Genomic DNA, 17,847 nt, shown 5'->3' on the forward strand with positions numbered 1-17,847 from the left:
TGATATGGTATTGAAATATCTCTTAATGCCCAAAGCATGTTCAGATTCCAAACAATTGCTACACATTGTATTAGATGTAAATTAATGTAAAACTTTGAACACCTGTCCTTCAAACATTTTAAATGCCTGTGACCTGGTTTGGTTACTTTTTAAGTTTTATATTTACCTCCTAGAGGTGCGTGGGGCGCCCTCTACCCCTAACCAGCAGGCCAGTCAGCTGGGAGCCAGGATTTTACTGGAGCTATTTAAGTCTCAGGAGACTGTACGCTCTGACGTCTTGGAGCAAATACTGAATCGAGTGGTAACCAGGACAGCGGGCTCAGCATCTCAGTACATCAGTGAGTCGTCTTGCTCTGTACATCCATGTAGTCTCTGTGTAAGAAAGTCACATCTGATAAATCAGGAAGTTACATCTCTTTGTATGCCCCCTCAACTTCACATTATCAAAATAAGGCAACCTGCTCATGTCTATAATGTATAGCAAGTGTAGGGGATCATTTCCAACAAGCCTTGTGTGTGCGTGTTATGATCCCTCCATTCAAAATGTATACACTGCAGCAAGGCTGTTGTATTTTGAATTTTGTAAATGTTGTTATGTTTTGAAATGAAAATGAATGGATGGATGAATGAATGAATGAATGAATGAATGAATGAATGAATGAATGAATGAATGAATGAATGAATGAATGAATGAATGAATGAATGAATGAATGAATGAATGAATGAATGAATGAATGAATGAATGGATGGATGGATGGATGGATGGATGGATGGATGGATGGATGGATGGATGGGTGGATGGATATAAGAATGGATGGATGAATGAATGAATGAATGAATGAATGAATGAATGAATGAATGAATGAATGAATGAATGAATGAATGAATGAACAGAAGATTGCATTGTGTCACTGTGGAACAGAATGAGCATATCATTATATTACATAATCTTTCATTCACAAATTGACCAGTGCAGGTTCCTAGATTCTTCCCCCTTTATGTTTATGTTGCTTTGTTCATTCCCTGCTAAAGATCTGCTATCCAGCATGGTATCCTCAGCTCCACAGACAGTCTTAGACTGTATGGGAAAGGTGAGGGAGGCCTTTGACTACCTTGCCTACCTTCCAGCTCTCACTGCTGAGGGTCTCCTCAAGGCCTTCCAGCCCCTCATGAGGCTTAATGTCACCCTCAAGGACTCCCTTATGCTGGTGCTCAGGAAAGCCATGTTCTCAAGGTACACTGCTGAGAATTCAGTCAGTATTATACCAGTAGTCAAGGAGATTGTTCAGTACAATATTAAGTATGAAAGACAAGATGCATGATACTAGTGGGTGTAAGTCATATGACTCATGCATCCAGCCTGTTGTGATTATGGTCATGGCAGCATAAGCAAGCGTAATAAGGCAGTTATGTCTGCGTCTAACTCTTTTCTCATTAATTTTACATAACATTGCATATATATATGTGACTCTCACAAACATTAATAGTACTGTATGGGAAAACATGTGAAACTTCAAAATTCTAATTTGTGGCTTGTTCTTTTTTATCTAATCTTAATGGAACTTTCACTGTTTTGTTTGTTTTGATTTTACCCTACTCATTAATGAAAATCAGCCTGCACATAGTGGCATTTGATTTAAAATACTCTGCCTTATGAACGTAGTGCATGTTACATTGCTTGATTCCAGCGATGACCAAATTTGTTCACTCTAACCAATTTTCATGCCTAGTATTCACTGACTATAAAAGACAATAAGTCAAGGATTGTGATTGTGTCTGCAATTGTATAAACAACCCTGCTGCAGAGAGCACCCTGTATTTTTCTTCATGTACTGTAAAAGTGGTTATTTTTGCATGAGTAATTTTTTGCACTCAGCTGGGGAAGATGAATTTTGTTTGTTTTTAATTCTGTGAAATTAAGACATTCATCAGTGGAACACATGACGTGCAAAAATATTCAGATGTTCTTATTTTCGCTCTGATTTCTGGTCTTGTGAATTGCATGAAAATGTCCACTTTTACAGTACATATATCATGAGACCAAGCTGTGCAGAGGAAGAATATGACAAGAACTGATCCTGGTAAGGAATAAGTTCCTACCTTATTCATGTTTCGTCTACTCTTTAGGCAAGGAGAGGCTCGTAAAATAGCTGTTCTGGGGTACCTGCAGATCCTGAAACACTTTAGGGTGTATGGTAGCCTTCCTCTCAGCCAGTCAAGCCAGAGCTATAGCATGATGACTTCGACCTCCAGTCAGGTAACAGACAACCGTTCAGAGTGACTCATTTCAAGTACAGTATATGCACCAATATTCTGAATCTGTGTTTTTCACATGATAACTATTTGTGAGCTTTATATAGTTGGATAGAGGTTAAATGTAACATTTTCATTTGATCACTTGTTTGATTGCTTACCTACTTGTGGTTTGTTTGCTGTTGACTGTTTAGTTATAATTTTATAGAATGTTATTATTCATTATGACTTCATTGTGACTCTGAACAAAGTGTACACATTTGCAGAGGATATTGGAGTTCATACAATAGAGAATTCTTTTTCCAGACTTTAAAGATTTGAGGAATGCATCCAAATATATGAAGGTACAAGGCATTCTATGAGCTTTTTTTTAAATGCAATTCATCCTGGATTACTTTTTGTGTTCAAATTCAGCATAAATCTTGAAAGTGTAGCATGAATAAACTTTGTCTCCTGTTAAAGTCATTAGTTGTGCATTGTGCAGTATGAATCAGTTGGAAAGTTTATAATTCCAAAGGGGCAGAAAATTAAATGTTACTGCTGTCAACCTCCTGCTCAGATTCAAGTTGACATACATGGAAACAGTCGCCAGCCTCCAAATTATGAAGCAATTGTCTGCATGGAGATCATTGGTAACATGCGGCGTTGTCTGACCCAGCAAGCTGACATACGACTGGTCTTATACGAGGTATGTATGGAAACAATTAACACTTGTCTGCCACATGCGTAGCATAAAGTGTATGTGCTTGGTAAAGATGATCTCTAAGTGAGCAATGCATATCCTGCCACTAGTCATTCATTTCACTTTCTATCATTCAGTACCTTTTAGCCAGAAGAGTTCTAGTAGTTTTCAATTGTAATAATTTTGCCCAGGTATCTCATATAGACCACAAATTCACACTTGTATCTTGGGTACATGTCAATTTAAAGGACAAGTTCACCTTCATAAATATAAGGATTAAGAAAATGAAGCAATATTAGTAGAACACATCATTGAAATTTTGAGGAAAATCAGACAATCCGTTCAAAAGTTATGAATTTTTAAAGTTTTTGCTCAGTAACCGCTGGATGAGAAGACTACTGCAGTGTATGAATAACTTAGATGTCACATGCGTACAACAATATAAGGAAAATATAAAGAGAATTTCACAAAATTCCATCTTTTGAAAAAAGTACACATTCCCTTGACTCGTTACTGACATAATATGTTGTGGGTAATATTATTCCCATTGCCTTCAGAAAGAGGCATGTCAAGTGCTCTTTTATTATGCGAAAAAAGTGAAAATATGTTGAATTTTCTTTTACATTTTCTTTATACTGTTGTACGCATATGACTCACAAGCTGTAGTAGTCTCCTCATCCAGCGGTTCCAACACAAAAACTTTAAAAATTCATAACTTTTGCATCGATTGTCCAATTTTCCTCAAACTTTCACTGATGTGTTCTACTGATATTGTTGCATTCTCTCAATCCTTATGTTTATGAAGGTGAACTTGTCCTTTAACATATTGTAACATTTTACATAAAAGAATGACAAATTATTTTCACATGGCTACAAATTTTCAGCATAGAAATGTGGATTACAAATATTGAGATTTGTCAATGATCAAATATGTTACACTTTAACAAAATGAAAAAACTACAACACAGAGAAGTTCCTTGGGAATTTAAGGTAAATTGTTAATGTGTATTTACCACGCTATAAAGCTCTACCATGTTCAGTGTGCTTGCATAATTCTGCAGAATGTTGCTTTTATGTCACGATAAAGGTCTGTTTAAGTCCGCTGAGCAATATTATGTCTTCTAGTAGTCGATGCTCCTTCCATATTTCAATTTTAGGACACTTTGCTCAGTTTATTTGTTTGTTTGTTGTACTTCTTACATGAATATAAGAAGTGCTGATTAGCAAGACAAGCATAGAACAGCGATCACAACATTCACAGTACCATATGTAATTTGTCTACTCTCATTTGATTTATTTCTCATCACTCCTTTATATCCACAGGGATTGTACGAGGTGCTTTGCCGTAACTCTCACCTGCAGGGCTCCATACTTGACCTACTCCTGGGCCAGTTTAAGAGTTACTATGAGAGTGATGAAGACGTCCAGCCCCCAATCAAATTACAGCCTTGTATTACAACCCAAGGAAACAATGTCTTTACTGCTGAGCCTCTTGTGAGTGACTTCTCCGTACTGAACTAGGCAGGCAATGTACTGAACTAGGCAGGCAATGACTGCCTGTCAATCATGAACCTGAATCTTCCCTCATTACATTTCATAATATGATTAACTTGTGTGTGAACTTAACAAACTTTAGAATACTGCATTCTATCATGAATTCAGCTAGTTCTCAGTGCTTTTGATGTTTGGCTACATTGCACTCACAACAGTATCACTCAGACCTTCATGTGACAATAAATTGCCAGATTATTCGAATTAATGAATTGTTACATTGATTTGTTTTTTAATGCAACTGATTTACAGATTGCCCTTCATTGACACAAATGAGCACCAGTTATTCAGTGTTTTAGTAGTAGCCATGATGAAAAATCATGGGCATTCACACTCCAGTTGGACTTAAACGAGATTACCAGAATTCTTCAAGTATTGGTCCCTACCTTCATCCGTGCATTCATTCCGCAGGCACACCTCCTACAGACACTGGTGCAGAGCCTGCTGCGTTGCCAGTTGATGCGCTCACGGCATAAGGGGGAGGAGTGGGCGGAGGAGCTGGATGATGATGATGAAGGTGAAGAGTCCGAACAGGTGCTGACAAGATTGGAAGAGATGATGAACTCTTTGACTCACCGCATGGTGACATGTGAGCTGGAGGACTTCCAGGTGGTAAGTGTGTTGCTATGGTCATGATTAGGGTGGATACATTGAGAGGTCAACAATGGTAAATGACAGTTATGAGAGTGATGATGATTTGAGTGATGCTGATGATAACAAGGAGGAGGAGGAGGAGGAGGAGGAGGAAGATAAGGATTGTCTGATATGTTTGCTTTATTAGGAAAGTCATGAGGAGGAATTTTTAGGAAACTTTTGGTGTAGATGGTGATGATGATGTTAATGATGTTAGGAAGATTTGAAGAGTTTGTTCGCAAAAACCGATAAGTCCATTTTTGAAGATTTTGAAGTACGGTCTTTGTCATAAAGTACAAAATGATATCTTTTGAATGATATATTGGTCACCACATATAAAGGTACATTTTTGAAGTTATGATCAAAAGAAGCAAAAATTTTCTTATTATTCTCCTTATTTTTCTTGACCTTTAATCGCAAATATCTCCATTTGGCACATATGGACTTATCGGTTTTTGCAAGCAAACTCTTCATTTGATTCAAGTGTCAAGGGTTACTATTCATTCTGAAATGTTGCAACTGGGTTGAGAATTATTGCTGAATCCGGCTTCATATTGTAACAACCTGGGACATTGTACATGAAAGTTTTGGTAAGGCCTGGTATAGATCTAGGTAAAATTTTGAAATTTTTCACTTTTCTCCTTGCAATGTTTATCACAATCAGATTTGGATGGGGATATAACAGGTAATCTTCAGATAAGCGTAATATTTCTGAACTCAGATGAGCTTAGTAACAACCATTATTTTGTTGTACATCATATTTCATATGGTCCGGTAATGATTACTCCCTTCCAGGATAAATCAGCTGATTTCTCCACCTCCACTGGGGTTGGAACACGTAACAACCTGTTTGCCACGCTGCTTCTAGGTGTCAACGAGGTCCTGATGGAATATGTGTTCACCAGAGCCAGCTCTTCAGACTTCAAGTAAGTTTTATTGGCATGCTGGTGCATAGTTTCCGCGTGTCTTAAATGACTTTATATTACCATACATAGATAGACATGGATGATTGGCAGTAGCAACATGTCAGAATACCAGTTCTTAAGGGCAGTCCTATATCAGCTGTTGTGCATTCTAAGGAGATGCTTCATTGCTTCAAGGGTTCAACAATCACCATTGCATTTATGAAGCATGTTCTATGGTAACTGTACATGACATTGTTCATAGCGAACTCCAAGCATTTCAGGCAAGTGTTTTACATTATAGAAAGTCTTTTTCCTTGTAATCCTTCATGTGTGCAGGCCCTTAGCTTAACCTGCCAAGCTTTTTTATCAGCATTTGGTAATCCATCCAAACTTGACCTAGTTGTAATGTTAGCCAGCCCACTCAGGTGTAGCTATGAGCCTCAGTCTATGAGCTAGAAGACTATGTTAACACAATAGGGATTAGAGGGATTAGTTACGCTCTAGTTATTGACAACTAATCTCCAGACATCAGTGCCAATCAGAAAAAAAAAAAGCACTCCAGCTTGCGAAACAAAGTATAATAATAATAATAATAATAATAATAATAATAATAAAAGGACATTTATATTGTGCAGCTGCTATAATGATATACTCTACTGCGCATGGTACTGGTTAATGATGTCTATGCATAACTTGTTTGCTTTTCCTCTTACCCTGTTTCTAAGCTAGGGAGTGAATTTCATGTTAACCTTTCATCCTGGTTGTGACCTGCTGATTTGAAGATATTGTGGTTTTCCACAAAAAGCTGTTAAGTTTCTATTATTGTGTGGAAAGCAGCACAGTCTAGATTAGCTGATCACCAGCCATAGTCACTACACCAATGTGTTGATAAAACTTTGCAATGTCTCTCTTACAGGACAGAAGATGTGGAGAGGATCTTGGCCTTGTATAAGAAGTGTCATCAAATAGCAGACATCCTGAGGGAGAAGAGCGGCAAGGGGAAAGGAGGAAGCAGCAGTGCCTCCAAGGCACACAAGAGCCTGCTGTCTATGGCATGTCTGGCAAATATGATGACTGCCCTCTACAGGTCAGTTGGGTTTATCTTCAGCATGTAGCAGGAGCTGCTCCCTGCACAGTAGTGATAATAATGATGGTAATAGCTGTAAAAATAGAGTGTGTGCTCAATTCAGATTGCATGGTACATAGAAGACTGATGTGACACACCTGTGAACCTACAAGCTTATTCTTTTTATTTGCTGTTACCCAACTGTACTCAAGTAATGTGATGGAAATCATTTCATGAGCATATAAGAACATGTAGAAAGATTTATCTTTTTGATGAGGTATTATTGAAGTTACAGGAAAGTGTCAAGCTGTTTTGTGTATCATGAAGAAATAATTTGTTTTAGGGAAATGGTTTGTTGTAACAACATGTTACCGAGTAATGATTTTAGATAATGAACTTGTTATCTGTGCATTTTGTGTCCACAAAGTGATGTCACAGTCAGATCACTAAATGGTTTGTATTAGTGGTTAACTAAGATGTCAGAATGAGTGAGGACCATTTTTTTTTTCTTCACATTCCTCTCAACCTAGCGATGAGATTCCTGCACATCAGGAGGGCGTTGACCTCTTGCGTAAGAATGCAGACTTTTGTCGCTATGTGGTCAGTGCTGCTGTACAAAAGATTGAGCAGATGAAGGAGAAAGGGGAGTGTGAGGGACCCCAGGGTACACAACCCAGTCGCCTCTACCAGCACTGCTGCACCATAGCCAGGTTGGTTTCTCACACCCATAGTACTGAAACAGACACACCCATTTATTTGTTTGTTTATTTGCTTGTTTTCTTACTTCCTCTCCCATTTGATTTTTGTTATTGGAACATTTGATATCTATGTATTATGTTGTGTTGGTTTATCGTGTTATGTGTTCCTTTGTGTGTCAGAATAGTGACACTAGAGTGGTGACGCACTATCAAGTACTTTGCATTAAAGTGCAAGAGGTTTTATGTTTACTGGTGGTCCTCAATAATTAAGCATTATCCATTTGTGTACATAATGTATAATCATTTTTTATGACCACCATGACTTGGTCACAACTACAGGCATCAAACTTAATCTTGGCATATGCGTGTATGCCACCACACATTGATATAGCAATGCCAAGCAAATCTTCATTCAGTTACTTTGATAGATGTCATCAGAAGAAACATTTCAAATATTACAACACTTTCCAGAACCAAGTATCACTTGTTCCCATAATAACTTGACATACAATGTAAGTCAGTGAACATAGCTGTAGGGATGAGAGATCTATTCCACAAAAGCCACACTGAAAGTTGGTCAGACTAGCCTTTCAATAATTCAGCTAATAGCTCCTAATAAGTAGTGCTTGTACCTAATAGATTAAGATCATATTCATGTTTAGTGTTGTATTAATTTTTATTTCATAGTTATAAAGAAAAGAGATGACAATGTGTATAAAAGAAAATTAAATATGCTGTCTTTCTGAATTGATTTTATTGAACTAAAGGGTCTTCCTCACAAAATTTTCATCTGGTCTGCGTGCTCATGAAGACAAATCTAAAAAGGTAAGAAAACGAGATGAGAGTGGTGTTAGTGGCATGAAATTCCAGATTCCAAAAAAGTCAATATAAGACTGCTGATAAGCTTCATTTAGGGACAAATGAAGAGTTTGTTTGCAAAAACCGATAAGTCCATATTTGCCAAATGGAGATATTTGCGATTAAAGGTCAAGAAAAATAAAGAGAATAATAAGAAAATTTTTGCTTCTTTTGACCATAACTTCAAAAATGTACCTTTATATGTAGTGACCAATATATCATTTAAAAGATATTATTTTGTACTTTATGACAGAGACCATACTTCAAAATCTTCAAAAATGGACTTATCGGTTTTTGCAAACAAACTCTTCAAATATTTTGTGCCTGTAAGTTGCTCAATGTTTAGCATGTGTATAACACTGGATGTTGTGTCTTCAAAGCTGATGCTCAAGAAATCTATTTTGATGGAAGCTTCTCGGTTAATCAGTGGGACAGACATTAACAAAACAATTCAAAAACATATGAATGAAAGATATATATATTTTGAGTTGACGAAGAAAGTACAGATGGAGGCTTGATATTGTTTACATGTTTACCTTGTCATATTTTTGATAAAATAATTTAGGAGATAGTTCAAGTATAGCTGATCTGTTTCATTGATTACTGTGTACCTCTTAATCATTACTTTTTAAGTTCTTTAGACAATTTGATGACGCCTGGTTACTTTCTGTTATTTCTATGACAGAGCAAGTCCGTGGTGCCCCTCTGTCTTCAAGGTTTGTCTACAGCAGTCGGCGTGGTGTGTTCCTTCTTTCCTGACAAACTAGTAGACTTCCTACACTCTGTGGATCCCACAGTGGGTGAAGACGGGAACAAGGAACCAGTCTCGGCAGATGATGACATAGAATGCCAAGAACAGATCCACCTTCACATCAAAAAGTACCAGGTAAAACTGAACTCCTGATTTAATGAAAAACTGTGTTTTACCATCTGTCATCTCATCTTGAAATGGAAATGGTATTATTGCTGTCCCTTGAAACCCTTTCAAATGAGGAAATCGTCTGGATGATTGCTTCATTTCAATGCTATCATCTTTACTGCAGTTATCATTACTGACATTGTCATTATTACCGTTAATATTGTTATAAGCATTATTCTTGCATTAAGAAGAAATTGCATCTGTAAAAGCATGCATCTCAATTAATTGTAAGATTGTTTGCAGCAGAAATCATTTTTGTTTTTCAACAAAATTGAAATAAGAGATTCTTTACATTCAATTCAATGAGCATTTGCAGATTTCAGTGAAAATAGAATGCATTTTCCTTATTCTCCGAGGTTGCAGATTGTCTTTTAGGCTTTGAATAATCACATGAGCGTGTCAGATTTTTGATTTTGTCAGTATTTGTGTTAAGTTAGTAGTATTGATGTAGTGTTGATCACTGGTTTCGAAACATTGCAGTGTAGAAACTTTGCTGCTGTGCAATTGATAAGATTTCTGTCTGTTGACATTACACCTGGTGTCTGTGTCTTGTTCCCCAATCTACCAGAGGATAGTGATGGATATCTTGACAGGAGATGATGATGTATCTACCACCGTCAAGGATGCCATCCCACTGTGCCACATCATAGAGATGGTCGTCAAGCATGTGTCTCCTCGTGGTGCCCAGGTAGGACTTCTCTCTATAGGAGTTTATCATTGAACAATTGTAGGATGGAAGATCATTCTATACTTACATGCTATATGATAGTGGATACCAGCAGTTTGAAAGTTTTTTTTTTTTTTATCTTTCATTTTTTTTTATTTCCATCCTTTCACAAAAACAGTAATAATCATCGTACATAATTATACATACCAAAAACCAAAAAACAGACAAAAAAGAGGAAAAATTAGCAGGTGCACACAAGCTTGCACTTATTTAAATTTCGCATAGATAACATATTGAATTATGCTATCAATATCTCATACTTGTACCACAGAAAAGTAACGGCCAGAATGTCATATCAAGGAGGCATGCAGATTTATCCACTTCCTTTCAAATTTACTTAGTTGTCTATTTTGAAAACCAATTTGCCTCTCAGTCATATATATAATTTTTAGCTTTGACCAGAACAGTTTAAATGTTGGCAAAATACCCAAATGTCTACATACATATATCATCTGTTTGGCTATAACTATACAGTGATTCAAAAGGGGGCTATGCTGGCTTCCACCAAATACACCGAACAAGATCTCTTCTTCCTTCAATTGTAGATTTATGTCAAACTTTGTATGCCACCATTTCAAAAACTCTTCCCAAAAATCACATGCATGTTGACATTCAGCGAATATATGTTCTGGCGTTTCCTCCACTTGCTTACAAAAGGTACACAATTCAGAGTCAACAATTTTTTTTTGAAAGTTTTGCAAGAGATCTGTTTGCATTTGTTTCTTGGACACTTTGCCATGGTTGTTTGCATTATTTATTTAGTGACGGCCAAGATTTTAACCTCTATGATTAATGTATCTTTCACAGTTTGCACAAGTCCAGTCATGGGTGACCAAGGTGTGCACTGAACTCAGCATAGGTGAGTGAGAGAGATATTTGGTATGTTGCCCAGCATAAGTGAGTGAGGCAGATATTTGGTATGTTGCCCAGCATAGGTGAGTGAGGCTGATATTTGGTATGTTGTCCAGCATGGCTCAGTGAGACTGATATTTGATATATTGCCCAGCATAAGTGAATGAGGCCGATATTTGGTATGTTGTCCAGCATAAATGAGTGAGGCTGATATTTGGTATGTTGTCCAGCATAAGTGAGTGAGGCAGATATTTGGTATGTTGCCCAGCATAGGTGAGTGAGACTGATATTTGGTACATGTGTCTGTTGCCCAGCATAGGTAGTGAGACGAATATTTGGTATGTTGCCCTCCCTCCCTCTCCCCTTACAGAATTTTATTCCTTCCCATTCTGGTGACATTTCATCAGAGAGTATATGATTGTTGATGTCATTTTCTCTTTATTTTTCTTTTCAAATTTAGATTAGCTCTTCCTCTTTTGTCTTCTAATCTTCTCCTTACTTTCACAAGTTTGTGGTGTCCTTTTTATTTCTTGTATATTCACTCATGGGCGGAAAAATCAATGCATCAAGTATAACTGCATGACAGGCTGTAGTCGAGTTCATATGACTTTGGTTTTTCTTAAAGTTTCATGTGCACATGTTCTTTGCACAATGCTTAGTGGTGATAGCATCATGTCATCATTTATCCTATTCCATGTTTTTTTCTGTGCCAGGCATCTTGAGTGCCATCTCATATTTTCTTCTTTTCACTAATGAACATAACTTGTCGTTTTCTTCCTTACCAGATGACATTAGTCTGTGTAAGGTTGTAATCAATCTCCTGTTTGCCATGACAACCAAGATGAAGAGTCCTGTTGGCCTCCTCCGAGATGTTGCTGAAGATATTCACACCCAGGTTGGAGATGTTGATGCTGTAAGTATTGTGATCTACTTTCCTCACTTACATGACTTTATTGAGATTATTGTAATTTGAAAGTTTTATTAGTACAACCTCAGCTTCCAATTCACAGCTGCCCATAAGACTGTCACTATTTGCCTTCCTCACACTCTCCCTATGTTGCTTCACTCCTCCACCCCCCTCTATCTAGGTTCTTCTTTCACAAACCACCAGTCCTTTCAGGGATTACATACACATGGTGTTACCACAAACCTCTCTTCCTGAGCAGATATTGATGTCACGATCAGATTTCACTGAAATGAAACAATGCTTTGAGTCCAGTGAAGATGGCTATGATCAAGTGAATGTGATGATAGAGGAAAGAAAGGAAAGCATTATTTGGAAGGTCTGAGAATATCTCCTTTTTTCTTAATGACATTGAAATCACAAAAAGAATTGAATGACATGTTCACAAAAAAGAATTGGATGACATGTTTTTTGTTACACGTCTTTCACAGGAGGTGGAAGTAGAGGACCGAACTCATTTTGGCATCATCAACTCTAAAACTGCCACCCCTACTATCCTGGTGAGTTGCCAGTCTTTCTTTGTTTGCGTGTTTGTGCTTTAATGAGATAGTTTTCTGTAATGCCAGTTGTTGGAGTATAAACCAATCATTATCATTTTATTGGCATTTTAGTCATTGAATAGAGGCAGATGAAAGATGTGCATTTTACTTCAAAAAGAGCAATATTTTGAATCATTGCTTGGAATAGATTGTCGAATGGTCGAATCAAAATTGTAGAATGGAAAATTGTCAAATGTTACCATTCATTGATAGAAAGAGAATCACATGCAAAAGTAAGATGTTATACTTCTTGAAGTACCACGAAAGTCAAATTTCTTACTTGCAACCAAACCATTGATTGGCCTTATGTTAGGACATACCTTAGTAGTCAGTGATTCATGGTTGTTTTTAACCATTGAAGTGAGATTATTTGTGTCCCTGCTGTTTTTGTCTTTTGTTTTTCACATCATTCCCAGCTTCTATGGATGCACCAAGCAGACCAAGTCTTGGATGACACAGAGTGGCTGGTAACGAGACTAAAGGCTGAAATACAAGCTGCCCAAGCAGATGTTGTGGGTAAGCTGTTTTATCTTGATGACTAAAGAGGTTTGATGCCATTGCCAAACTCTCACAACAATTTCAGTCAATGCTCATGAGATGACAGTTTGAAACTTGTTTAAATGTCATGCATTGATTTTGTGATAAAACCTTTCAGAATTGTTGTGATTAAACTTTCAGGCAGCAAGAATAAACTATGACAGCTACAAATAACCTGGCTTGCTGACATTAGATGAAGTAGGCTGTAGATCATGTCAAATGCACGTAATCAATGGGTCCACATTTGTAGGAGTATAGGATATCTCATAAAATCATTGCACAAAGTTTGCCTGCCTATCCGTTTGGATTTCTGAAATCTATAATGTTCACCTGTCAAATCCTCTATTTAGGTTGAACTTCAATAACGTCCCTGAGAAGAAATTCCAAATAGAGGTGCAATTTTCTTTAATCATTGTGTTTTGTTTATCCTTAAAATTATGATTCTGAGAGGTAGTGATGGGGAATTTTATGATGGTAATGATTTTGGTGACATAGCGTTTCAATTATGGGTACTTTTATTCTGTTTGTGCAGTTTACATGTATGCATTTCAAAGAGCCAGAGTGTGAACTTATGTATCATTAGCCAAGATGGTTTGGTATAGTACCTGTTGCCACTTGATCCTCCATACCATCATCTTTCTATACTGCATCCTAAACCTCTCTCCTCCATAGACACACCAAACCAGCTCTCCACCCAGCGAGAGGACACAGAGAAGTCTATCTGTAATCATCTTGGTATGCTGGTCACTGGCTTCCATGAGTTGGTCCAAACAGCCATTCCAGCTGGACCTTGTATTGACACAACCCTCAAGTCCCTGACAAGACTCTATGCCACCTTCACCACCCTCTGCAAGTTTGTGAGTATCACATTGTTTCCTATCAGTCATTAGTGTATGTGGTGTGTTCTTGCAAGTATAGCAATAGAAATGTATGACTTCATACCAGCAGTCCCTAAGAGTCAGAAAATGTTAATTTCTATCTATTGGTCTTGAAAGTTTGGAAAGGAAAAACATTGATATTGTTTCATTTACAGTAAAGTGCCTGAATTCAAGATAAATATGTATCAAAATGTAGCAGTCCATGCCTATGTTAATGGTAATTTGAAATGATTTTATTCTCTGAGTCCTACAAATAAGTTCATGAAATTACAGCAGTATCATTTCAGTCAGCATCTTTGTGTTTGTTATTAAGCTCTTGTAGTATCCCTAAACATATTGAAACATTTCACATACCTTAAAGAAAGGAAAGAGGAAAGGGGGGTTGGTGGTCTGTTAGATACTGCTGTAATTGATGTCTTCATTGAGTGTCGTAGGCCATGATTCAGACTCCTTCTCACTCTGGAGTTAGCACACAATATGGTCAAATTTGGGTGGTAGAAGGATTGACGGTGCACAACATATTCTTTCTTGAGTATGTATGTGGCCCTGAAAAGGGCCTACCCAATCCTGACGTCTCGGCAAGCATGTTCCAACGGTTTTCAAGAAAATGAAACATACCCAAGAAAGAATATATGGTGCACCATTAAGCCTTCTACCTACCACCCAACGTCCTACCGCCACAGAAGCCTTCAAAGATTTCACGGTCAAATTACTCCTCAATATTACAATGTTGTGATGTAGTGAAAAGGAGCCAAAAGATTTACACAGATCTTGAAGGGTATGATACTCACACAGTACAGGGTAACTGGTGGGGAACTTATTTCTTAAGGTTGTTAACTGTAACAAATGCATTATATTAATATATTTTATGAAAGCAGTCACTAGCCCACAGTTGTTGCTTGGCTATTGCTGTTTAAAGTCTATCCAACTCATTCCCATTCATTCACATATCTACCCAGTACCTAGTGATGTATGCCCAGAAGTCTGGTCAGATGTCAGGCAGGTTTGAAAAGCTTGTCAGGCTGTCTGGAACTCATCTCACTAAATATGTCTATGGCCTCATCACACATGTTCAGGTGAGTGCTTTGTACCTTCCAATTCTGTGTTTGCCATGGCAAGGGGGGTTACATCATGGTGAAATATCTTGGATGGTACCTGACACAGTGAGAATATACTTGTTCGCACGTCCCACTCAGTCGACGGCGTGCCAACTTCGCATATTCTGCTCAAACGCACTAATCCGCTTAAACCGATCGATAAATCGCCTAATCCCGCGGTACAATGAAAGCTTTTCTCGTGCTTTTGTTCCTTTTACATACGGCTTGCATTCTATGTGGTGATTGACTATCAAGCGGTGTTCCCAACTAAATTTGCGTGTAAATTCTAAGCTTCTCTCACGGTTTCATGTGCAAAAGTCATGCCTTTACAGTAATGTAGCAACTGGTCATTAAAAAAATAAATAGAAGTAGATTTGTCATAGAATTTTGTCAAAGCAAAGCTCGGCATTCCTCTTCAACTTTGTTCACTATTATGCCCAGCTTTAACAGAAATTTGTAGAAGTTATAAAGGTTGGAAAAACAGAATTCTTTCTCAAAGCATGACTACCTTCGTGTCTTAGAAAAACGTGGCACACAGGGGGTTTCCACCATGGCAAATAAAGAGTTAAGACACTTCTTACTCTCTGTATGGAATAATGTGCTTGTTTGATACCTTTTGCTGATTATAGCTAGTCACCTGGGGAAAACTATGTGGGGTCAGCATTATTTTCCCATTTATGATGTCGGCATGTGGACTTCACCTGGTTTAATGGCGCCTTGTCACATGCCATGTTGCAAAATGGTGCCAGAGACTTGTTTGTAGCAAAAAAAGTCTAATTCTCTGTTATCTTGTCTGTATCAGAAATTAATATTCATTATTTTGTATATCCTTTGAACAAGCTCCCCTAAAGTCCATGAAATTTTGTGGGAAGTTTGAAGTGATAAGCATGTGTCTAAAGTTTAAATCAGGTCATGACTGAGTTGTACCATGAGAATCAACATGTGTTTGATGTCATATTACAGTTTGGAGTAAAAAAAAATATCTTATCAACCCTAATATTTGAATATAATTCTTCTTTAGATATTTGAATTCTTACTGAAATATTGTGTCATAGCCAAAATCTAAGTGCTGGAGACTTTCCATGATAGGTCATAATTCTGATGACAACCCTTTGATGTTAATCTATGATGTCTTGTTAATCCCCTTACAGCAAATTCAGTCAGAGAAGCTTGCCCACCAAGCAGCTAGTAAGAGTGGTAAGAGCAAAGACAAGAAGAAAGGGGACAAAGGACTGGTGTCATCAGCCCTGACGGCAGGCAAGGCTCGTGTGGTCATGAGAGAGACTCGACCCATTCCAAATCTCATCTACGCCATCGAGCAGTATGAAAGCTTCCTCATCAAACTCTCCAAGAAGACCAAGGTAGGCATCAGCATGACTGTGTGATACTTCATTGCTGCTCTTTAGAATTCTGTTTCACAAGTTATTTAAATGAATTGTTGAGGTTTTGTTTTTGTTCTTTCTTTATTTGTCTTTGTTGTCTAGTGCACCTGTATCATACAGAAGTATAAATTATAAGGAGAAGTCTCAAGTCTTCCTCTTACTGTGATATTAGTACTTATGATGATGGGAGATGAAAATGGTGAAGGTGATTTTGATTGTGATATCAATGATGAAATTTCATTGTACATTGAATTGATTATGAAAATAATGATACATTCTACTTATACATGTTACATACTTGTCCTCATGAGCTTTACAATAGTTATATTAAATTATCAAATTTATGTAAAAGATATAACAATAATTATGCTTGATTCTGTGAGATCATTTGCAATGTTATGCAAATGTAAGGGTTCTGGTGTGATTAAAGATCCAATGATAATTTGTATCACAGACCAACCTCCTCGCTGACTTCAAGCTTAGTACATCAAGAGATTTCCGCATCAACACAGCTATGGTCCAGGCAAACCTAGCAGAGCAGGCCTCAGACTCTGATGAGGTATTGTGTATAAAGCTAGTGATGAATCCTGGAATTCTCTCTCCTTTAAATGTGGTGTGACTGTAAATTGTTACAGACTTTAGTTTTCAATGTCTTAATATCATAATTTGGTGTTGATTTACTTGTGCATATAACAGGGCTCAACACTAACATTTCTTTCTGGTGCCCTTTCAGGCCACTTGAGAAATGTAGTGACCCAAAATAAAAGGAGACATAAAATTTCATTTTGAACTGTAGCTGCCCAATCAAGGCACCAAAAGGTAACCTTTTGGGAAATTAGTGGCCCTGACATCAGTTTTTAGTGGCCTGGGCCAGCGCTAATGTCAAGCCCTGCATATGTTAAACTGTAACTTTACAAGCACTGAGTCTTTGATAATATGAATGAATGTTTTAGCTAAAAATGGCTTACAGTTTACCCTTTGGCAGTTAATGCAGTATGGTTCTCCATAATACTACATGATGCAAAATGGCAGGATGGGTGTTGAATTTCAGACTTCAATCACCGACAGGTCAGTGTAATACTCGTGGAGTGACTCATGGAAGACAAATTGTGCAGACAGATCATCTCAATTTTGCAGATTTCAAGGAAACATGAAAACTAAAAAAAGTAAAACACAAACAAGCAAGCATTTTTTTTTTTTTTTTTTAAATATGAATTTGATATCAGTGGATTTGTTGTATGTATTATTGTTGCTTCGGACGTTACAATGCTATAAAACAGGGTATGATGTGCATGGGACAAGATTA

The 17,847-nt window shown here is 37.4% G+C and overlaps 1 protein-coding gene across 1 annotated transcript in view; it reads left to right on the forward strand.

Annotated features, from left to right (window-relative positions):
- The window catches only part of LOC140241539 (Fanconi anemia group I protein-like), a 37,114-nt gene that overhangs the window by 16,274 nt on the left and 2,993 nt on the right, over positions 1–17,847 (forward strand). Inside the window, exons 13-32 of the mRNA XM_072321274.1 lie at positions 174–338; positions 1,033–1,234; positions 2,128–2,257; positions 2,813–2,941; positions 4,259–4,429; positions 4,898–5,098; positions 5,915–6,045; positions 6,941–7,111; positions 7,621–7,800; positions 8,556–8,613; positions 9,332–9,532; positions 10,134–10,253; positions 11,100–11,151; positions 11,930–12,057; positions 12,540–12,608; positions 13,064–13,163; positions 13,857–14,041; positions 15,022–15,138; positions 16,311–16,520; positions 16,996–17,100. Coding sequence (XP_072177375.1) covers positions 174–338; positions 1,033–1,234; positions 2,128–2,257; positions 2,813–2,941; positions 4,259–4,429; positions 4,898–5,098; positions 5,915–6,045; positions 6,941–7,111; positions 7,621–7,800; positions 8,556–8,613; positions 9,332–9,532; positions 10,134–10,253; positions 11,100–11,151; positions 11,930–12,057; positions 12,540–12,608; positions 13,064–13,163; positions 13,857–14,041; positions 15,022–15,138; positions 16,311–16,520; positions 16,996–17,100 — 2,825 coding nt within the window. The remainder of the gene's footprint in view (positions 1–173; positions 339–1,032; positions 1,235–2,127; positions 2,258–2,812; positions 2,942–4,258; positions 4,430–4,897; positions 5,099–5,914; positions 6,046–6,940; positions 7,112–7,620; positions 7,801–8,555; positions 8,614–9,331; positions 9,533–10,133; positions 10,254–11,099; positions 11,152–11,929; positions 12,058–12,539; positions 12,609–13,063; positions 13,164–13,856; positions 14,042–15,021; positions 15,139–16,310; positions 16,521–16,995; positions 17,101–17,847) is intronic.

Source organism: Diadema setosum, chromosome 18 (genome assembly GCF_964275005.1).
Source record: "Diadema setosum chromosome 18, eeDiaSeto1, whole genome shotgun sequence".
Lineage (NCBI taxonomy): Eukaryota > Metazoa > Echinodermata > Echinoidea > Diadematoida > Diadematidae > Diadema > Diadema setosum.